Here is a 24,048-nt window from a genome sequence, read left to right as displayed (position 1 = left end):
CATCTGAAAATTGGCTCATTTGTAATAAAATGCTTGTCCCTGTTCTTAGGGTATGATTATCAAACTTGAAAGTCGTTAATTTACATTTTTTCTTTTTCAAATAATTGAAGTTTAATCATTTTGCACAGAATACCTGCAATGTCTACTTTCCTATCTGGTCTGAGATACCCAGTCATTTAGAAGCCCCTTTAGTCTTTTCCAGTCTGGTACAGATTCTTAGTCTTAGACTTTTCCCATGTATTTACAAATTCCAGGCTTATGGTATAAATAAAATGATTGGGCAGCTTTAACCCTCTCATTTTATGTGCCTCCATTTTGCATACATTTATGAGTCACACTGTATTTTTTTTTTTTTTTTTTTTGGCCAGTCCTGGGCCTTGGACTCAGGGCCTGAGCACTGTCCCTGGCTTCTTCCCGCTCAAGGCTAGCACTCTGCCACTTGAGCCACAGCGCCGCTTCTGGCCGTTTTCTGTATATGTGGTGCTGGGGAATCGAACCTAGGGCCTCGTGTATACGAGGCAGGCACTCTTGCCACTAGGCTATATCCCCAGCCCCATTTATGAGTCCTTTTGCCATTGCTTTTCCATTTTTACCATTGTTTAGATGTGTATCCTCAAGATTTCTTCTTTGCATTTATTAGCCTTTTTATAAGATGGAAATATTTCCTTGAGAGATGAAAATAGTGCTTCCAGGGGCTGGGAATGTAGCCTAGTGGTACAGTTTTTGCCTAGCATGCATGAAGTCCTGGGTTTGATTCCTCAGCACCACATAAACAGAAAAAGCCAGAAGTGGCGCTATGGTTCAAGTGGTAGAGTGCTAACGTTGAGCAAAAAGAAGCCAGGGACAGTGCTCAGGCTCGGAGTTCAAGCCCTAGAACTGGCAAAAAAAGAAAAAAAAATACTGCCTCCAAATTTTATTTTATATTTCTTTGATGTGGTACTGCGTTACATATCATTTGATTGTGTCTCTATTCATGTCTAATTACTTTAATGTGCATCTTAGTGTGTTTCATTTTTTTGTTTTTGTCTTTTGGTTTTTTTTTTTATTTTTAGTAAGATGTACCGATTAAAGCAGTTATTCTTAGCCTGAGAATCTGCAGCTCTGTGTGTGTGTGTGTGTGTGTGTGTGTGTGTGTGTGTGTGTGTGTTACTGAGATTTTTACTCAAAGCCTTGGTTTTGCTGAGCAAGTGCTCTACCACTTGAGCCATTCCTTTTTGCCTGTGGCAGCCTCAGACAACTGCTTTTTACCTTAGACCTTCACCTCCCACATAACTGGGTTTGCGGGTCTGTATGCCTTTATCTTGGAGAATCTGTTGGATTTCACTTTGGAATGAAGGATGGTCCAGCAGTGATTCTGATGTCCTCTGTTGGTTGAGAAGCACCTTTTGGAAGATTGTAAATGTATATCTGTATGTCTTAAGTATCCTATTTCTTAGCAATCATTTCTCTGAGTTTTCATGTGTCATCTTATTAAGTACTTATAGTAACTGTAGTCAGAATGTTTGCTCAATGTTAACTAATATTAGCCCAGTCAAGATTTACTCTTTTCATTTTTTTGCCACTTTAGTTTCCATAAGTGAAATGAGTACGTGTGGTTGTTTTGGATTATAACCATATTTTTTTCTTCTCATTTCACATGTAGTCTATAATAACTGGCATTAATTAGACTTAATTCTTAGGATTCTATTAGATTCTATTTTTGTACTTGCATTAAGAAAACATTGTTAGTCATTTTTCTGTATATGTAGTGCTGAGAAATTGAACCCAGGGCTTCATCTAGGCAAGCACTCTACCACTCAGCCACATTCCCCACCCCAGTTAGTCATTTTTCATTTAGCAATATATATATATATATATATATATATTAATGTCACCTAAGCAATGTAGAGTTAACGAGTCGTCCTTTGCACTTTAAACTTTTTTTTTTTTTACAGGGCATATCTTTAAATTCAGAATGGTTTGCAAAATATTTGCAATCAACAGCATCTGCATGTTCAGTAAGTCTGAATTTTTAAAAACACTCTTATTTTACTTTGAAGAATTGTGCTGCCATTTTCTACCCAGATAAAAGTTTTCTTAATTTTCTTTTCTATTCTTTTGTACTGGAGATTGAACCCAGGACCTGGAAATTTTTAAAAAGCACGTGCTTTACCACTTGAGCAATACTCCTAGCCTAAAAGTTTTCTCTCTAAGTACATGTATTGTATTCACGTAATATATTTTCTAAGAAGAATGAAGCCTTTTTGGTGGGCTGAATATGTGAAGAAACAATTATCCCATATTATACAAATTGGCATCTTCAGGCTTCTGTGCAGAAGTTGACAGTTTAAGGAAACTCATTTAGTAAACATTTACCGATTAGTAAACATTTATTGATTCCTAGTGTATGGCAGGCCTTATTTTTCTATCAGCTTAGATACTTAAGAAGAAAATAGAAAAGAATTCCACACAGAGTTAGTAGTTAATTGTACTATGTTCTTGGGACAGTAAATCAGGGTAAAGAACATAAAAAACCAAATGTAAGCATGGTGCTTTTAGGTAGGGTGGTCAGGACAGGCATGTTTATCTGGTGATATATGAGCAAAGACCTAAATGGAAATGTGCTGGGGAAGAATATTCTAAGCAGACAGCACAGCAGGAGCAAAGGTGACAGATCAAGAGTTCACTGGCGTGTTCATATTTCAGAAACAGGGAAGCTGCTGAAGCAGACTGAGCAGGGAAAGTGGAAAGGGATGAGTGCAGAAGTGGAGCAAGTGGCTTTGGGGAGGATCTAAGGGTTTTCCTCTGAAGACAGAAATATTGTGTGCAAAGAAAGGCATGATCTTCAGGTTGGAAAGTATTATTATACATGGAGAATAGATTTTGTTGGCATGTGGACATAGAAGTCTCCATTGTTGAGTATAGTATTTTAGCACTCTGAGTGAGGGGGAGTAGAACTGTAAACAAAATGGCACCATGGAAATGAGTGAAGTGCTGGAGCTAATAGGATTTGAGGATGAATTGGATAGAGGAAGGAAAGAAGTTAGTTTCCTCTAAAGTTTTGTACTTGAATAATTAAAAATGCAGTTGACTTTTCCTGCTAGGGAAAATTGGGAGAAGTTGAGAGGTTAACACAACCAAGCTTATTTGGTTGTTCATAAAACATGCTACTTAGACAAAATGTATTTGATTATAACTGTCAAATCAAATATGCAAATACTATTTTCCTTTGAAATGCAAATATTCTACCTAGTAGTTACTTAAACTATCATGCTATAATTTTTTACTAAGTTCTTTCAGTTACTTGTCTTTGTATTTTAGACGAAAAATTTGTAATTAAAATACGTATTCCTTTTACCCATATGGAACATTTCTTTTCTACCAAATCTGCTGCAATAGTATTTAAAAGCAAGAAAATAAAAAACAAAAGAATTAATATAATGAATAAAATTAGCTTGTTTTTCATATCAGCTCTTGCTAACATATTAGTATCATGTTGTGTTTCTTTGCCATGGTTGTTTTGTAGATGTATGCCAACCTAACATCTTGTCAAGCTCTTGGAAATATTTGTGTGATGAACATGAATTCTTATGACCCTTCCATGTTTGATGCATGCCGAGTGTTTCAGTATATCTTTGAAAATACTGCTGGACTGAGTACTGTTCATTCGATTCCATTTTGGTGAGGATATTTGGTTGATAAACGCCATTTGAATCAAATGCAGTAGTTTCTTTTATGAATATTGATAATAAGAAATATTTCTCATTAAAACAAATATAATTGTTTTTAGGAGACAGAATCTGCCATGGCTGTTTTATGGAGACCAGCTAGGATTGGCACCTCAAGTACTCAGTACTACTCCTCTTCCTAAAAATTTCAGTTTTAAAGACCAAAACCAGGTAAAAGTCTCTAAATCAGTAAATGATAGCTACATTTTGATTTGTAACTTCCAAAGCTCAGTTACTAATCATAGCTCTTAAGTTTTTAAGGAATTTTTTTAAAAATTAGAGACAAAACTAGAGATATCAACTGATTATAAGAATTAAAAAGTAGCTATCTTTCTGAACTGTGTAGTTACCTCAGGGCATAGGATTATAGCCGCAAGTAGGAGTTGTGGGATAGAGATGAGAACTTCCACTACCAAAAGAAAAATTTATCTCTATTCTTAATTTTAAGAAGTATTTCCTAATATTGAATGGGGCTCTAAAATATTATCCATCACTTTACAGGCCATAACCCCACCTCCAACCTTTTACTCTGGGGATTGTTCCCAGGACCTGTGCTCATTAAGTGAACACTTTACCACTGATCCATGCCCTCAGCTCTTTTGCTTTTTCAATGTATTCTGAGATAGAGTCTCACACTAACTTTGGCCTGGTTGACTTCAAACATTGATCCTCCTCTCTCACTACCTCCCAACAAGCCACCATGCCCAGCCGCCACCTCTGCCCCTTTTAACTTTCCAGAATGCAGGAATGATATTTTCCCCCACATTGAAACCCCGTCATAGAATAGCTTTGAAAGAAAATTTCTGTCACTAGTGCTGCCTCTCAATTCTGAAATAATAATTTGTAAGTTAAAAAAGCAGTCCTTGGGCTGGGGATATAGCCTAGTGGCAAGAGTGCCTGCCTCGGATACACGAGGCCCTAGGTTCGATTCCCCAGCACCACATATACAGAAAACGGCCAGAAGCGGCGCTGTGGCTCAAGTGGCAGAGTGCTAGCCTTGAGCGGGAAGAAGCCAGGGACAGTGCTCAGGCCCTGAGTCCAAGGCCCAGGACTGGCCAAAAAAAAAAAAAAAAAAAAGCAGTCCTTTTTTTTTTTGCTAGTCATGGGGCTTGGACTCAGGGCCTGAGCACTGTCCCTGGCTTCTTTTTTGCTCAAGGCTAGCACTCTGCTACTTGAGCCACAGCACCACTTCTGGCCGTTTTCTGTATATGTGGTGCTGGGGAATCGAACCCAGGGCTTCATGTATGGGAGGCAAGCACTCTTGCCACTAGGCCATATCCCCAGCTCCCAGTACAGTTCTTTTAGGTGTGATAATAATTGAATTTATTTTTTTCAATTAAAAAAAACAACAACAAAAGTATCTTACATAATGTTGCCTTCAGATTGACTGTTTTATTGTTGTTTTCCTTTAATCAGAATACAAAATTGAAGTTTGTTGCTGCTTCCTATGATATAAGAGGAAATTTTCTCGAGTGGCAAAGTTTAGAAGGAGGTGTTTTACAGGTAAGTGTGGTTAATTTAGCCTGATGCAAACATAAAGGGAAAAGACTAGATAATTGTTAGAATCTCAGTTACAAATCACTGATGATTTTTTTCTGATCCTTTAAATAGGAATTTCTTAAACCTTTTTTTTTAAAGTTTTCACTTTACAATATAACACAGATATTTCCCTTAACTTTCCATAGCCTTAATACATTACGTAATTATTAGAGCATATATCCATGCAAGATCTAGGAAACTCTTGACTCTAGGCAAAGAAATGTTTGTGAGAGATATTTATCACTTGTATTTTTTTGCTGAAGCTTTGTCCAGATACAGAGACAAGACTAAATGCTGCCTATTCTTTTGGAACAACTTATCAACAAAATGTAAGTTCATACTACAGCGGACATTCTGCACTTTGTCTTTATTTTAAAAAATGTCACATCAGCAAGAATTAGAATGGTATATGAATTTTTGGAATTGGAATAATGATTAATTACTCCAGTGAACTCAGTGGGGAAGAAACTAGATTTTATTATTTGTTCACAGGAAATGGTAATTTAATCAGGAAGAAGAGAATTTCTTGTTATCTATAGGGTCCTAAACATCCTCAGGTTCTCATAGTCAATTATTTATCTACTCTTCTTAGTATTACAGGTCTTGAAAAGTTGCTGTGAATATGGCCTAGTGGCAAGAGTGCTTGCCTTGTATACATGAAGTCCTGGGTTTGATTCCCAAGCACCACAGACATAGAAAACGGCCAAGAAGTGGTGCTGTGGCTCAAGTGGCAGAGTGGTAGCCTTGAGCAAAAAGAAGCCAGGGACAGTGCTCAGGCCCTGAGTCCAAGGCCCAGGACTGCCAAAGAAAAAAAAAAAAGAAAAGTAATGATACTTTTGAACACTTTGAATAGTTAAAAATATGACTTTATGGGGCTGGGGATATGGCTTAGTGGCAAGAGAGCTCGCCTCGTGTACAAGAGGCCCTGGGTTTGATTCCCCAGCACCACATATACAGAAAACGGCCAGAAGTGGCACTGTGGCTCAAGTGGCAGAGTGCTAGCCTTGAGCAAAAAAGAAGCCAGGGACAGTGCTCAGGGCCTGAGTCCAAGGCCCAGGACTGGCCAAAAATAAAAAAATTAAAAATGACTTTATTTTTAGTATTTTCACTGTAATCCCCAATAACAAATAAAAATGGATCCTTTTCTCTCCCCCTGTGTTTCCCCCCTCTCTATACCTTCCTTTCTTCTTTCTGCCATGACTTTTCATTTTGGAATTAAAATATAAAGAAACACTGTTATCCATTTAATATCTGAAAGACATGTAGTAGTGAATAAAAGTGTTTCTTGATAAATGCTAGATACACATACATAGAATAAAACTACAATCTAAATTTCATCATGTAAAACAGGTTGAAGAAAATAAATACTTTTAGCAGTGGTTATCTTGGGTGGCTTTATTTAGCATGATTTGTATTTTATAGTTTCTAAATTTTCTGTCATGAAAATGAATTTGCTTTTTTGGTAGAAATAACTTGTATGTTACTGTTTTGTTTTATAAAAGAACTTACTGTATGTTTATGACGGGCTAGGAGAATCAATACTTGTTAAGTACCCAATATTGGGTATATTGTCCCATTTGATTCATAAAATATTTATGTGAAATTCTCATCTGTTCTTCACAGATAATGTAATGGTGCTCAGTAAGATTAGATAATTCATACAGTCTTGCATCGGATAAATTGTGAAGTAAATATTCTGTTAGGTTTGAAACCATGGTTATTGCATGAAACCTGGCCTCAACTCAAGTAGTTCATAGCCCAGTAGGCAAAACAGCTGTATTGGCAAAAAAAATAGTAAAAAGTTTGTGCCATGGGTAAGTATAAGGTATCAATTCTTGGGAAGTACAAAAAGGCTCATATTGTTAGTGAGCCTTGGGCTTCTATAATGAATATTAAAAGAGTTCTGAGTTGATCAGAACTCAGGCTAGAAGGAAATGTCAAGCAGAAGTTGCATTTGTAACATCAGAGAAAGAATGCTATGGCATAATTAGGAACTGCAGTAGATTACTATGAATACCTGACTGTAGACTTGTAGAAAGCTGTGGAGAATAGCTTAGCTCTGCTAAAGGGAATCAAGCCATTGACATTATTGTCCACCCAAAGAACTGAAACTTTATTCCATGGGACAATAATGGTTTTTAAACCTCTGCACTGATGTACATTTAATATTGGGAATGAAGATGTAGCTTCTCCATGTGTGTTAGAGAGTTAAGATCAGTAGCAGTTCTGTACTATTAAGGTTTGGAGGTGTTGGATTTTTTTCTCTTCAGAAGAATCATATTTATGAATTCATGTTTTAGAAGTCATACAGAGAGATAGATACTTTGTTTTGAAAACCTGAAATAATAATTTCAAGTATAATAAATATGCTTTTTAAAATTTGTGATACTTTTATTTTTTATTTTATTTTTCAGTGTGAGATTCCTATGTCTAAGATCTTAGCTGACTTTCCCACTCCTATATTTTATGATATTTACCTTGAATATACTGATGAAAATCAACAACAAAATATTTGGGCTGTGCCTGTGTTAAATCTGAATCTGAAATACAACAGAATGTTTGTGAACCAAGGTAAGACATCTTACATACTACTCCTTCCCTGATCACAAATCACTAATAAGTGACCTAGCATTACATATGAAACTGCAACCCCTCTGTACTTCACTTTAACAATAAAGAAATTTAAAAAAAAAGTCACCTAGCATAATTTAATAAATGACTAGCTATAGGAAAGGTTGCAGATTCCTAAACAGTGTGCAGAAAAGCAAGACAGTAAAAGTGATGGTGTATTTAGGGATTTAAAAAAGATAATTTCATTGTCAAACATATTGTTAAGAACTATACTACTGGGCTGGGAATGTGGCTTAGTGGTTGGTAGAGTACTTGCCTAGCATGCATGAAATCCTGGGTTTGATTCCTCAGTACCACATAAACAGAAAAAGCCAGAAGTGGTGCTGTGGCTCAAGTGGTAGAGTGCTAGCTTTGAGCAAAAGAAGCTCAAGGACAGTGCTTAGGCCCTGAGTTCAAAGCCCAGGCCTGGCAAAAAAAAAAAAAAAAAGAACTACACTACTGTTAATAGTACATATAAGGAAAATTAGTAGAACTGTTAAATGAGGCTTTTTCTTCAAGCTGTTCTTCATCTGCTTTTTGGGCTAACCAAGTTGTTTCATTGCTAGTCATGCTGTAAAATCTGATTGATTAAAAAATTCAAACATTTAAGCTGGGCGCCTGTGGCTCACACCTGTAATCCTAGCTACTCACAGGCTGATATCTGAGGATTGAAATACAGAGCCAGCCTGAGCAGGAAGATTCTTATCTCTAATTAACCACCAGAAAACAGGAAGTAGTAGAGTGCTAGCCTTGAGCCGAAGAGCTCAGGGACAGTGCCTATGCCCAGAGTTCAAACCCCATCACAAAAAAAAAAAAAATTCCAACATTTAGAAGACATTCAAGTGAGGTAAAGAAACATAATGTCATATAACAGTAGCTTTTTATTTTTTTCTCTGAAATGTGTTCAGAAAACTTCTTGAGATCCATCTTGAACAATTATAGAGTATTTTTTAATGCAATCTTCTTTTTTCTCTTTTTATAATAAAAGACAGTAGTCCGAACAAGTGGCTTCTTACTCGGCGCATTTTCTTAGTGGATACAGTGAGTGGACGAGAAAATGACCTAGGAAGTCAGCCAAAAGTAGTTCGAATTGCTACCCAAATATCACTGAGGTAAACTGATATCTAATGACTAAATTAAGTTTGAAGTATATGGGAAAATGCCATAAATGGAAGTGGAAAATGTTTTCCAATAATTATCAGATGAAAGAAGTGACAAGTGAATTGGAATAATACATAAGGTTGTCTGAGGTGTTTCTAGAATGGTACAGACCAATAAAGGTGAAGGGCCAATGGGGAGGACAGGTGTTACGACATAAAAACATGAAGAGTTTGGTCATACTTCACCTAAACCTAACTGCATGGGTTAAAAGAGGAAGAAGCTGTGTGCCAGTGGCTCGCACATGTAATCCTAGCTCCTCAGGAAGCTGAGATCCGAGAATTATAGTTCCAAGCCTGCCTGGACAGGGAAGTCTATGAGCCTTTTTTTTTTTTTTTTTGGTCGGTCCTGGGGCTTGAACTCTGGGCCTGAGCTCTTCAGGTCAAAGGTAGTGCTCTACTATTTTAAGCCACAGCTCTACTTCTGGTTTTCTGGTAGTTAATTGGAGATAAGAGACTCAATGGGGACTTTTCTGCCCAAGCTGGCTTTGAACCATGATCCTCAGATCTCAGCCTCCTGAGTAGCTCGAATTAGAGGCATGAGCCACTGGCACCTGCCTTTCCATGAGACTCTTATCTCCAATTAGCCGTAAAAGGCTGGAAGTAGAGCTGTGTTTACGTGGTAGAGAGCACTAGTCTTGAGCACAAAAGCTCCAGGACAGCATCTAGGCCCTGGGTTCAAGCCTTAGTACTGGTACCAAAAACAAAACAAAGATGTTGAAAAAAGAAAAAAAAGGAAGGGAAGGTAAATACCAGTGAGCTGAAGTGCATATTTTAATATGAACCTTCTGAATGATTCTTAGCAGTCCAGTCTCCCATCCTCATTTCCTTTCATGGCTATTGTTCTAGGTTGACCCAGGTTAATGAGCAGTTCAGTAATTTCTCTGATGTCCTTTCTTAGGATACTCTTACCTATGATGCTGTCTTCGAGTAGACCAGTCAGCCCAGGCTTCTTTTGTCTTTTCCAGTGTAAGATTCTATCACTAAGATCATAACTGACTCTCCCTCTAATACTTTATGATGTGTACTTTCAACACTTATGAAAAGCAACTTAGAATTCCTATATATGTAGCCCTTTTTTTTTTTTTTTTTTGCCAGTCCTGGGCCTTGGACTCTGGGCCTGAGCACTGTCCCTGGCTTCTTTTTTGCTCAAGGCTAGCACTCTGCCACTTGAGCCACAGCGCCCCCTCTGGCCGTTTTCTGTATATGTGGTGCTGGGGAATTGAACCCAGGGCCTCATGTACACGAGGCAAGCACTCTTGCCACTAGGCCATATCCCCAGCCCCTATATGTAGCACTTTGAAGCACTTCAGTAGACACTTTTCTTTTTCTCACTGTTATTTGGACTCCAAATGATCTTATGAGATGAGAATGACAGCTTTATTGTGTGTGTCATTGAAATCCAAATGTACTGTAGTTTTAATATTCCCTCACTCTGTTAATCTAGTAAAAATAAGATAAAATCTAGTCAGGCTTGACTTGTTCTTGATAAAATCATGCTAGTACTTTCCACTTTGAGTCCACTTAGTATATGGTACTAGGGGATTGCATTTGGTAAAATGTACCCTGCTTTGTGCCTCAAATGGTACTAGATATGACACTTTTTTTCAAGAGTCTTATTTGAAAATCAGGATATCATTTGCCTTTCTATAAGCTTCATGTACCACCACTCTTTAAGGATGATTCACAGTGTTTCAGTGATTTCATTTGTAAATGTCATAAAACCTGAACCCCCAAAAATTCTCTTTGTTTTTTGTTTGGGATTTTTAAATTTTTTCTTTGATAAGGACAAATACTTTATTATCAAGCTAAACACATTCTTTAAACATGTTTTTAATTGGTTTCAGAGAATATGCTTCAATATTAAAGTTAACATTAGGTGATAGTAATACATTTAATCTCTTATTCAGAGAACTCAGTTCTGAGATCATCATGACAATGTAAAATAAATGATAAATGTATGTTTACAGGCCTAGATACATTCATAACTATAAATGTATTTTCTTATAAATAGCATCTACCTTGTACCCAATACAAAAAGTGGAAACATATACCCTCCCTTAATCACCATTGCCTACAATGACATTGATATCAGAGATCCCAGTAGCCAGTCTGTGAAGGTGAGTTCTTTTCTGATCAGTGCCCTTCTAAGTGTGAACATAATGCTGATGTAGTTTACATAATAGTCAACAAACAAATCTTTTTTTAAAGGTTTTAGCAAACCCTATGGTTAAGTCCTATTTGAAAATACAAGCATGAATTAAGCTTTTCAGTAGAAGAGTCACAGTAGTCACAGTAGTTGAACATCTATTAGGGACCAGGGCATGATAAGATTGCAACATCTGCTCTTGTCCTTTCTGGACACTTTGCCTCTTGTCTTCTTGCATAAGTAAACTAGAAACAAAAGATTTATAAATGGGCATGTGTGTGTTCACCAATCTTAAGCCCATTGAGTAGGGATATGCTTCACAGTCAGAATGAGATTAACATCACAAGCTGTATAATTAGTAGTGTTAAAGTAAATAAAGATAATAAAGTTTGGACTTGCAGCCTCAATTCACTACAACGTAGAAGGGCTTCCATGCCTGGGAGGGCATATATATCCCAAAGAGAAACCTTGTCCCTCCTGAAGGCTGATCCTGAATGAGCCTGGAAAAGGCTTAGCTATGCTCACTTAGATCTTCCTCTCAATTCCACAAGTTCCATAGAGCATTCCTGCTTTGAGGAAGGGTAAATAAGAAAGACATCCATCTACACATTTACTTTTTATATTAAAAGTATGTTTTGTTTATATAATTTAAGTAAGGATAATTTGTTTTCTTTTAAATATCAGCTTTCTTTCTCAGTCAAATATGAAATGAATCAAGGGGAAGCATATGTCCAGACAGATGTGAGTATATATATATATATATTTTTTTAAACGTTTACATTATTTTTTCATTAAAAGACATAATTCCATATAACTAATGCAAGCTAATAAAAAAGACATAACTTTAAATATACAGAAAGTTGTCAAAGTATATATTTGCTTATACTAAGTGAAGTGAGCCAGACCCAAAGAAACATGGACTCTATGGTCTCCCTTATTGGGAATAATTAGTACAGTTTAGGCAAGTCATAGCTGAGCATCACAAGGCCCAATAGCTATACCCTTATGAACACCTAAGATGATGCTAAGTGAAATGAACTCCATGTTATGGAGACAATTGTTATATCACAGTTGTAACTACTTTCAACGTCCCATGTGTATCTGTAGCTTCTATTATTGATGATGTTCTTGTATCACCTTCCTGTGGTTGTACCTACACTATCTCTGTAATCTTATCTGAGTATATTGGAAACTGTGTATACTGGTATTGGAACTAGGAAATTGAAAGGGAATACCAAAATTGGGAGACACAGGGTAAAAAAAGACAAACAACTACAAAAGCAATACTTGCAAAACTGTTTGGTGTAAGTGAACTGAACACCTGGGGGGGGGGGTAAGGGGGAGGGGGGAGGGGGGTATGAGGGACAAGGTAACAAAGAGTACAAGAAATGTATCCAATGCCTAACATATGAAACTGTAACCTCTCTGTACATCAGTTTGATAATAAAAATTTGAAAAAAAGTATATATTTGCCATATACTCTTGCCCTGACCAACTCTAATGCAAACATCTTATATAGCCATATAACCACACTGTATGATAATCATACAGTGATTATAATCAAGAAATTAGTATTTCCAGGTAGCAGTGGCTTATGCCTATAATCCTAACTACTCAGAAGGTTGAGGTTTGAAGGCAGCTCTCTAATTATCCAGCAAAAAATGCGAAGAAGAGCTATGGTTCAAATGGTGGAACCCTGTCCTTGGGTGAGAAACTAAGGGGCTGGGTTCAAACACACAAAAAAAGAGCCAGGCACTGGTGGCCTATTCTTGTAATCCTAGCTACTGAGGAGGCTGAGACCTGAGGACCACACTTCAAAGGCAACCCAAGCAGGAAAGTCTGTGAGACTTTTATCTCCAATTAACTCCCCAAGAAAGCCAGAAGTGGAGCCGTGGCTCAAGTGGTAGAGCATTAAAGTTGAGGAAAAAAAGCTCTGGGACAGCATCAAGGCCCTGATTTCAAGCCTCAGACTGGCAAGCGCACACACACAAAAATTTCAGTGTACTTCTATTAACTAATCTGCTTCTAATTTGTGTTTAACTGTCATCTCTAATTAGTACCATCCAGTTTATAACAGTTTCTCAGTATTACATTGTCTTTCAAGACCATAACACTTTTGAAGAGTACTTGTTCATTATTTTGGCCCTCTATTTAAGTTTGTCAAGTATTTTCCCAGTATTAAATTGCATTCACATAATTTTGACATATCATCAGGAGACAGTTGATGTTATTATTTATTACTGGTGATAATTTTGTTCCTATGGCTAAGATAGTTTCTGCAAGGTTCTTATACATATTATTTCATTTGTAATTAGCCAGTATCTCAGGAGATACTTTGAAATTATGCAAATATCCTGCTTCTCATTATTTTGCATTCTAATTTTAGCATCCATTAATTATTTCCACCTGCAGAAAGTATTATGTGATATTTGCCTGATGATGAGTTTTTTAATTTTCCTAATTCCTTCTATATTTATGAATTGAAATTTTATTGCCTTCCCATTGTCCGCTTAATTTATTTATTCAGTCATTTTAATTAAGGTACACTCATAGATATTTATTTTAAGTGATTATAATCAATTACTGTTTATTTTCTTGCTCAAATTTTCCCAGATTTGGCCAGTGAAACTCTGTCATGGATCTTATGTCCTTACAACTGTCCCCTCACCCTTGCTATTCTTTGAGCACTTTTTTTTCTCTCTTGTGCTGGTACTGGTGCTTGAACTCGGGGCCTAGGTGCAGTCTCTGAGCTTTTTTGCTCAAAGCTAGTACACTGCTACTTGAGCCGAAGTTCTGGATTTTTGCTACTTAATTTGGAGATAAAAGCCCAGCTGGGGGGCTGGGAATATGGCCTAGTGGCAAGAGTGCTTGCCTCGTATACATGAGGCCCTGAGTTCGATTCCCCAGCACCACGTATACAGAAAATGGCCAGAAGTGGCACTGTGGCTCAAGTGGCAGAGTGCTAGCCTTGAGCAAAAAAGAAGCCAGGGACAGTGCTCAGGCCCTGAGTTCACAGCCCAGGACTGGCCAAAAAAAAAAAAAACAAAAAACAAAAAACAAGCCCAGCTGGCTTCAAACTGTGCTCCTCAGATCTCAGCCTCCTGAGTAGGATTAAAGGAATAAACTACCAGCACCTGGCAAGCACGTCTTACTTTTTATTTATAGTGTTTTTGAGTACTGATGAGAAGGATTATACCAATTCTAAAATGTTCTTTTTCCTTTTTCTAGATTGCTTTGGGTGTGTTAGGTGGGCTAGCTGTGTTATCATCTCTTTTGAAGACAGCTGGCTGGAAGAGGCGCATTGGAAGTCCCATCATTGATTTACAGGTATCATCTCAGGAATTTTAAAAATACACTTGTATTTTTCTAAAAATTCCTTTGGACCCTTTTCAAAAGATATAGATGATGAGTAAGAAAGTTGCCTTAAGTTTCTTAGAGGTATAAATTAGCATAGATATTGCTGGATCATGGTATGCATACATACACACCTCATTTTCTTCCTGTTGTGTTGTATGTCAATCTATATTCCCACTGGCATACATTTTAGTTTTTGTCCATCCTAACACTTGATGTTTTGCCAGCCTTTTCATTTTTTCCCAGTCTAGTAATTATTATGTCATTGTTTACTTTCTCTTAGTGTGTGTGTGTGTGTGTGTGTGTGTGTGTGTGTGTGTGTGTGTTTGGTGCCTGTTTGGGGGGCACTGTTTTTTGGTGCCTCTTAAACTCAGGGACTGAGTGTTGTCCCTGAGCATTTTTGCTCAAGGCTATCCCTCTACCACTTGAGCCACAGCTCTGCTCTCAGCTTTTGGGTGGTTAATTGGACGTAAGAGTCTTACACACTTTCCTGCCCAGGCTGGCTTTGAACCATAATTCTCCACACTCAGCATCCTGAGTGCTAGAATTATAAGCATGAGCCACTGCCACCCAGCTGTTCATCACATACTTTTTGGGTTTTTTTTTGTCGGTAGTGGGGCTTGAACTCTAGGCCTGGGTGCTGTTCCTGAGCTCTTTTGGTCAAGAGCTAGTGCTCTAGCATTTTGAACCACAGCACCACTTCGGGTTTTTTGGTGGTTAATTGGAGATACGAGTCTCACAGCCTTTCCTGCCTGGACTGGCTTTGAACTACCATACTCAGATTTCAGCTTCCTGAGTAGCTAGGATTGCAGGCGTGAGCCACCAGTGCCTGGCTTCTTCATATACTTTTTTTTTTTTTTTTTTTTTTTGGCCAGTCCTGGGCCTTGGACTCAGGGCCTGAGCACTGTCCCTGGCTTCTTCCCGCTCAAGGCTAGCACTCTGCCACTTGAGCCACAGCGCCGCTTCTGGCCATTTTCTGTATATGTGGTGCTGGGGAATCGAACCTAGGGCCTCGTGTATCCGAGGCAGGCACTCTTGCCACTAGGCTATATCCCCAGCCCTTCATATACTTTTTTTTTTTTTTTTTTTTTGCCAGTCCTGGGCCTTGGACTCAGGGCCTGAGCACTGTCCCTGGCTTCTTCCCGCTCAAGGCTAGCACTCTGCCACTTGAGCCACAGCGCCGCTTCTGGCCGTTTTCTGTATATGTGGTGCTGGGGAATCGAACCTAGGGCCTCGTGTATCCGAGGCAGGCACTCTTGCCACTAGGCTATATCCCCAGCCCCCTTCATATACTTTTAATCACTGGAGTTTCTCTTTGTGTGAAGTGCCTATTTAGGTTTATAATTTTTTCAATTAGGTTTATAGTTTTTCTTATTTATATGAAAGACTTTTATTTTTAAAATATTAATCCTTTTTGGTTTTAGATATTTTTTTCCAAGGTATTATTTTCTCTGATGACCTATTATCCATGTGGCCCTTTAATTAACAGAATAAATTTTGATAATTGTCACATTTCAAATTTGTGTCACAAGTTTATGACATTTAATTTTGATATTGTTATATCTGAATTTTTTTTCTTATATTATGGTCTATGATTTTACTGTCTTATTAAGGAAAACTTTCCTATCTTAGCACCCCTCAAAGATTCCAAGTTTATTGTATTGACTTTATAGCTTCACTTCTCACTTAATCTTTTGTTTGTTTCTCACACAGTATTGGTGTTTGAACTCAAGGCTGTATGTCTTCTTGATGGGCTCTCTACCACCTGACACATCCCACATAGTCCTTTTTGCTTTTATTATTTTTCAAATAGAATTTTCTCTTTTTGTCTTTTTTGACTCTGCTGGCATAGATTGAGATCCTCCTATTTATACTTCCTGCACAGCTGGGATGATGGGATGACATGCTAATAGGTGCTTGTTTCCATGACTACCTTTTTAAATATGTTTTTTATTGTTCCTATGAAGATGATGTACAGAGGGGTTACAGTTACATAAGTCGGGTAAAGAGTACTTTTGGGACAATGTCACCACTTTCCTCACTCCCATGCCCAGTTTTTTATTACTTGAGATGGGATCTTACAAAGTGTCTTATCTGAGCTAACCTCAAAGCATAATTCTCCTGAGTATTTAGAATTACATGTGTGTGCCACCATGCCCAACTCATTTAGTCTTCTTAAATTAAAAAAAAATGCCTAACCATGTACCAGGGACTTATAAAAGTTTTATGTGTAGAATTCATTTAATCCTCAAATAGTGCTATGAGAAGCTAGGTATTACTTATACTCCCATTTTATACATGCTGAAATAAGACAGAGGTTAAATTTTCTACCCAGCTTTTGCAACTCAACAAAAGTTACTATATGAATCATGAGAAAGGCTGTATGGTACCTTCTTTAACAAGGATATATTGACTCCAAAGCCATTGTGCTAAAGAATTGGAGCAGGAGGGCTTGACTTACTGTTTGAAATAGTGAGGAAAAGCTCGCCAAACAACAGACATTTATGCTGAATTATCTGTTTATTCCCAGATAGTCACTGAGGACCTACTGTCTGAGGGACTGGCTACCCTATCAGCCACTGTGCTAGAAAGAAAACACAGCATCTCTGAGGTCCATGCCCTCAGAGATCATGAGAGTTTCCCAGAAATGGAAAGGGGAAAATAATACTCATTTCATCCCCAAAGTATTTGAGATTTAAGTATAGAGTGATTAGTCACTGAGTGGTCAGAATGAGTGAAGGAGCTAAATTAAAAGCTAATTTTGTTCCATGTTATAAAGGACCTCATGGCAGAAGAATTTATATTTTAATGAAGAGAAACTTTGTATATTTTAAGAAATGAAGTGACATAATCCAATTTAAATTTTAGAAAGCCAAGTCTGGTACAAATATGAAAGATAGATTGTGGTGGAGATATCTAAGGGAAAATTTGAAAGCAGTTTCCACTTTCTTAGTGAAAGATTATAAGGATGAAAGGAGATTACTGGGAACTGAGTGAAAAGTAAGGATCCAAAATGTATGTGTAGGAGAGGACTCAGTTGATCTGTGTAAATTATGACATATAAATACACAAAAGAAGGCTTCAGGCTTGAGAAAATTGGTGGACAGTATAATATTAAAAGTAATAATATACCTGGAAAAGTGGTGCATGGATAGAATCTCTAAAAGTTACAATTCTTTTTAAATTGCAGGCAGTCATGAAATTCTTGGTATACTATGCTGGTGATCTGGCCAATGTATTTTTTATCATCACAGTGGGAACAGGACTTTATTGGCTTATTTTCTTCAAAGTGAGTGAATTTCTGAATTTAATCTAAATGGCAATATCTGAATGACTGGCAAGCTCTGCTTATGACAGAACTATTTTTTTTCAGTTCAACGTATCAACTTAGGAGTGTAGTACATCTTGATCAGTATTACCCCTTTCATCATTCTCCCCCATGTCTTCCAACCCCACACATCCTCTCTAGTTATTTGGTTCTGTGTTCACATGTATACATCAAATATTATGACTGTGTTCACTCACCCATTCTCTCTCCATTCATCTGCCCCCATTGCCCCTTGTCCCTTCCCTCCTTCCAGACAACACCTGTCTCCGATTCCTCGTATTCATTTTGTTGAACTGTAAGGTAATTATTCATACTTTAGGCAACATGTTTGTGTGTGTATACATATGACCTTGTGTGTTTTCATATTTATTGACAAATTAGCTCTGACTTCCAAATAAGAAAGAAAACATGGGTATAAGGAAACTGTTCATTTGGAGCTATATTCTGATCAAGGATTCCAAGGCAAATCCTAAACTCACCATTCCCTGAGCATGCCGTTTATTAAGTACTTCACCAGCTCCCTATTTTATACTTTCTTTGGTTTATAAATTGTGTTTAACAAAAATCTCATGTGGTTTTATTAACCAAGTACTTTTTTATTATAGGCACAAAAGTCTGTCTCTGTTTTGCTACCAATATCAATTCAAGAAGAACGTTTTGTTACTTATGTGGGATGTGCTTTTGCTCTGAAAGTAAGTTTCAAAGGAACGTTTACCAGATGTAAAAGATCTGCTAATAAACTACTAAATATTTAACATTAAAATATATTTTAAAATCTTTATGACAAAATATAACTTTAGTTTTCAAAGAAAGCATGAATTATTGTACTTTACAAGGGAAAATATGTCCTTACATATATTATTCAAAAAATTGTCTGAGGGCTGGGAATATGACCTAATGGCAAGAGTGCTTGCCTTGTATACATGAAGCCCTGGGTTCAATTCCCCAGCACCACATATATAGAAAATGGCCAGAAGTGGTGTTGTGGCTCAAGTGGCAGAGTGCTAGTCTTGAGCAAAAAGAAGCCAGGGACAGTGCTTAGGCCCTGAATCCAAGGCCCACAACTGGCAAAAAAAAAAAAAAAAAATTCTGAAATAATTTTTTTCAGAGAAGCTGTAGACATGTTCCAACTTTCATGAATTGTAGCTACTTTGATAAAAAGATACTTTAGTATATAATTTTCTTCTTTAAAGTGTAATGATGCATTCTTAATGGGACAAAATGCCTTCAGGCATCAATTTTTCTCTGTTCTTCATGGGTAAAAAGGTAACACTCCAGGTAAAGTACCAAAATCTTAGAAATTTTGTTTGTTTCCATAATCTTTTCATTGTCTTATTCCTCTGGCAACTCCTTCCCAGCTTCATTGTTCTCTGTCCTAGTAGATGAAGTTCTTCCCATGCCTCTTTGATCTCAATGTACAGTAATGAATAGGTTTCTGCTTTTCCCATTGAAACAGGAGTTCCTGGGAGAGAGTTATTGACCCCTACTTAGATATTTTTTCCTTTAACTAAAATAATGCAAACCTAGGAAACATGCCCCAGTTTAAACATGTTCCTATAAATGGCAAGCATATATTTGGCAACATCTTTAAAAGATTAGAAATCTCTGTACCAGACATAAAAAAAATCAAGAGAGGGCATCATAAAACCTTAATTAAAATTAGTGAATTACACTTAAAATACCTTTACTTATAAATAAGTGAGATAATCTACAAAACCTTGGGAGGAAGAGTCAGTTCTTGAAGACTTGGTGGATTGGAAGAGGAGGAAGAATGTCTCCTGTTTGTTTTTTTTTTTTTGTTTGTTTGTTTGTTTGTTTTTTTGGCCAGTCCTGGGCTTTGGACTCAGGGCCTGAGCACTGTCCCTGGCTTCTTCCTGCTCAAGGCTAGCACTCTGCCACTTGAGCCACAGCGCCGCTTCTGGCCGTTTTCTCTATATGCGGTGCTGGGGAATCGAACCTAGGGCCTCGTGTATTCGAGGCAGGCACTCTTGCCACTAGGCTATATCCCCAGCCCCTGTTTGTTTTTTTTTAAATCTATGTTTTAATGAAAGAAAAGGGAAGGTGAATTACTGGGCATATGACATTTACAAGTTTGGTGATTCTGGATGATATAATGAGAATCTGGTGGTCCTCCAATGGCATTAGAATTCCATCTGAAGTCACTTGTAAAATGTATGTGCTCTCGTTATCACTGTGTCTCTCTTAAAGAATCAATACTGATTTCATAACAGACTTAATGCTAATACTTTGTTTATTGCATGTCATTCTCAGGCTCTGCAATTTTTGCATAAACTCATATCCCAGATTACCATAGATATATTCTTTATTGATTGGGAGAGACCTAAAGGAAAAGTTCTTAAGGCTGTTGAAGGTAATTGAAATGAACATTTGTACCAGAATTCCTTTTCTACCCTTATAGAACAAAAGTGAAGAAAGATTTTACTGATTTTATCTCTCTGTCCAGGTGAGGGTGGTGTTCGGAGTGCCACTGTTCCTGTGAGCATTTGGAGAACATACTTTGTAGCAAATGAATGGAATGAGATTCAGACTGTGAGAAAAATTAATCCACTTTTTCAAGTCCTTACTGTCCTCTTCTTTTTGGAGGTATAAATTGTTTTACAAAATTGAATGGAACTTACTGGTACTTTTTAAATGTTCATGGAATTACAACAGTGTTCATAGAAGAGTTTTCTGCAGGTTGAAATTTGTTACTAAAACTGTAAAAATGGCCAGGTGCTAGTGGCTCGCACCTATAATCCAGCTACTCAGGAGACTGAGATTGCAGTTCAAAGTCAATCCAAGCAAAAATTGCCTGTGAAGCTCATATTTCCAATTAATCAGCAAAAAGGTGGCTCAATTGGTAGAGCACCAGCCTTGAGCAGAAAACTATTATAAGCAAGAACACCTAGGTTCTTTGCTTGTGCCTCAGAAATAGTGTGCGCCTGCGCACGTGCACACACACACACACTAAAAAGGAATGCCTTTAGGAAATTGTAATGCCCCTTCTTTTCAACCCTCTTCTCCTTCCCAAAAATAAAAAAACAAAAAATTACAAGTGGGGCTGGGAATATGGCCTGGTGGTAGATTGCTTGCCTCATATACATGAAGCCCTGGGTTCAATTCCTCAGTACCACATATATAGAAAAAGCCAAAAATGGTGCTGTGGCTCAAGTGGTAGAGTGCTAGCCTTGAGTTCAAGCCCCAGGATTGGCAAAAAAAGATTACAAGTAAGTCATGGTAAAACACAACATAAAGCTGCCCCGCTTAACTACTTTTAAATGTATAACTGTGCATTTGAATGGCTGTGTAGAACTCTCACTACCATTCTCTTCCATCTCTTCATACCGTTCCTTTCTCCTACCACCAGCTTCTCCTTACCACCAATCTGACTACTCTTTAAGTATAAGGAGTATCTTTGAAACCACTGGTTTGTATCAGAATCTCCTCAGCAACATATGTAAAATATCTGTGCTCATCTCCCTTAGAGATTATATTTGATTTTATACCTTTGAGGTAAAGCCAAGTACAGTAAACCTGCCTTATTCATTGATTTCATGGCATGCAGCTTTCATCCAGAATAGGCAAAACATTTTACATATATATGTATATATACACACATATCTATGTGTGTGTATACCTATACATATATGTATATATGTGTATTTATGTGTGCACACACATATATATGTATGTGTGTGTATATATATATACACATATCCAGTCTTGGTGCTTGAATTCAAGGCATGGGCACTATCTCTTTTTGCTCATGACTAGCATTCTACCACTTGAGCCACACCACCAGTTCTGGCTTTTTCTGTGTATGTGGTCCTGAGGAATCGAACCCAGGGCCTCATGCATGCTAGACAAGCACTCTCCCACCAAAAGTAGTAAGTCCCCACCTTCACATTATACACCCAAGGCCATGAAGCCCACTATGTAGTCAGTTGTGTTTAAATCTCTGTGTAGTCTGCTGAATATTCCCTTCCCTTGACTTTGTCACAGTATGCCTCCCCCAAAAGCATGGTGAAATTTAATGTGCTTAACTGTAGTGATAATGTGAAGATTGTAGATTTGTTAAGGACAGTATATCACTAGAGATTTGAGCAGCAGCAAGGGAAAAATGAATTAAGCATCTGCAGTACAATACTGAGCTCTGTGCACTCAAAACATTCATGATCTGGGGCTGGGAATATGGCCTTAGTGGCAAGAGTTCTTGACTCGAAAACATGAAGCCCTGGGTTTGATTCCCCAGCACCACATATATAGAAAATGGCCAGAAGTGGCGCTGTGGCTCAAGTGGCAGAGTGCTAGCCTTGAGCAAAAAGAAGCCAGAGACAGTGCTCAGGCCCTGAGTCCACGCCCCAGGACTGGCAACAAAAAACAAAACAAATAAATCAAATGTAAACAATTAAAAAAAAACATTCATGATCTTTCCTCAGTGGTGTTCCCCTTGGAACCATGAACCCACAAATGCCAAACCCTACTGTGTCTGATCTTTCACAACACACCCTCCCCCAGGATCCATGTTTTCTTTCCCGTGTTAGAATCAATAGAAGGATGATATTTTTCAAGAAATTTTTACTGAACACCTACTTTGGACTATGTTCTGTACTAAAGCATCATTATGTTTACAGTTAATTGATGAATATGATTTGAACTATAAAAATAGTATTCAGAATAATATTCAGTACTGAATAGGAGAAAAATATGGGGGAAAAGCCCATTTGCATTGGTGACAGGTTAACGTACTACTTGCCTTAATAGGGTTTTGTGTAAATTATTAACTCTTATTCTGCCTTCTTTCTTTTCTCCATCTTCCTTTCTCTTTTTCTTTTTCCTCTTTCTGTTTTTAGTAAAAGCATGTCCCTAAGGATTTCAAATATAATTTAAAATACTTCAAACTTCAGTTGAAGTAGAGTTTTTTTTATGGTAATATTTGTATACACTGTGGAATGGCTAAATCAAGCTAATGACATACATCATATGGGAAGTATTATTTTTAAAGACTGGTGTATTTAAAGGTATTACATGAAAAAGAAGTTTTGTAATCAATTACGCTTATAAAACATTAGATTCCGTAAAATCATATTGAGACCTTACAGTAAAACTGCTCAAAGCCTTTATTCTAGAGTGGGAGGCATGGCAGTGAAAGTAAAGTACTGACCAAATTACTTGCCTAGGGCTTTCTTTCCTCCAAGAAGGTAAGTTTTTCAGAAGACATAAATTGACACATCCATCAATAAAACAATGGCATAATATGGTTTTAAAGTGTGAAAAGTATGTAGTATAGCACCTGGCTCATGGTAAGTACTCATGAACTGCTGTTAGTTTAATTGTTAATTTGCTTATGAAATTTTTTTTCTTATAAACAGAAATTTTTAAGTGTGGAAGAGAGTAAGGTTATATTTGACCCTTAGTCATGCCAAGAAGAAAGCCAAGTAAATTGAATATTTTATAATAAATACTATGTAGTCAAGTCAATATTTATTTTTATCTAGCTTTTTCTACTGTTTGTGAACTTGTGTATTTTAGTTTTTTTCAAGGTAAAGGAGTAGAGCTTTCCATTTGCAGCCTGGAAAGGTTTTTTGTTGTTGTTGTTGATGTCTATTTATATTTTCTTCTTACTCCAGGTTGTGGGATTCAAGAATTTAGCATTAATGGACTCATCCTCTAGTCTTTCTAGAAACTCATCAGACTACCTAGCTCCTTACAGCCGCATTTTGAGATATGCAGTGTCTACTGCTCTTTGGCTAGTCATTGGAATTATTCAGGTAAGAAGAAATTGTATTTTTAATTAATAATACCTCTCTATAATTCTGTGGCATACCAATTGTCTTCAACTGTTGATCTATTTTCTGATTTCTATAGCAGAATTGTGTCCGAAACAGTAATAATAGTTACTTACAATGTATGAAATTCAGGCATTGTGTTAATCATTTACTTTATACATATTAGCTATTTATCTTTTACATTGGCCCTTATAGATAGGTTTATCCTCATCTACAAGTGAGAAAACTTGAGCCTCAGGAAGGTTAAATGATTGCTTATAACCATGTAGCTAGTAATTGGCTGAACTAGAATTTGAACCCAGGAAGTTTGATTTAAGTATTTACATTGTCAGTAATGTGTGCTCTGAAAGAGCTTTCAGAGTCTGCAGCTTTCTAGTCACTTGTTAGCCCCTTGTCTAGTATATATACCACATAT

General features: G+C 37.2%; 1 protein-coding gene across 3 annotated transcripts in view; it reads left to right on the top strand.

The window, feature by feature from the left end:
* Window positions 1–24,048, top strand: part of Tmem67 (transmembrane protein 67) — a 46,251-nt gene that overhangs the window by 8,081 nt on the left and 14,122 nt on the right. For all 3 annotated transcript variants that reach the window (XM_048359186.1, XM_048359185.1, XM_048359187.1), the window contains exons 7-21: window positions 1,935–1,997; window positions 3,506–3,660; window positions 3,770–3,878; window positions 5,124–5,210; window positions 5,510–5,575; window positions 7,661–7,817; window positions 8,845–8,968; window positions 11,028–11,133; window positions 11,847–11,903; window positions 14,391–14,489; window positions 17,707–17,805; window positions 18,450–18,536; window positions 20,116–20,215; window positions 20,309–20,448; window positions 23,475–23,615. In XM_048359186.1, coding sequence (XP_048215143.1) covers window positions 1,935–1,997; window positions 3,506–3,660; window positions 3,770–3,878; window positions 5,124–5,210; window positions 5,510–5,575; window positions 7,661–7,817; window positions 8,845–8,968; window positions 11,028–11,133; window positions 11,847–11,903; window positions 14,391–14,489; window positions 17,707–17,805; window positions 18,450–18,536; window positions 20,116–20,215; window positions 20,309–20,448; window positions 23,475–23,615 — 1,590 coding nt within the window. The remainder of the gene's footprint in view (window positions 1–1,934; window positions 1,998–3,505; window positions 3,661–3,769; window positions 3,879–5,123; window positions 5,211–5,509; window positions 5,576–7,660; window positions 7,818–8,844; window positions 8,969–11,027; window positions 11,134–11,846; window positions 11,904–14,390; window positions 14,490–17,706; window positions 17,806–18,449; window positions 18,537–20,115; window positions 20,216–20,308; window positions 20,449–23,474; window positions 23,616–24,048) is intronic.

The sequence above is a fragment of the Perognathus longimembris genome, chromosome 12 (assembly GCF_023159225.1).
Source record: "Perognathus longimembris pacificus isolate PPM17 chromosome 12, ASM2315922v1, whole genome shotgun sequence".
In the NCBI taxonomy this organism is placed as follows: Eukaryota; Metazoa; Chordata; class Mammalia; order Rodentia; family Heteromyidae; genus Perognathus; species Perognathus longimembris.
This window is presented reverse-complemented; position numbering and strand designations above follow the sequence as displayed.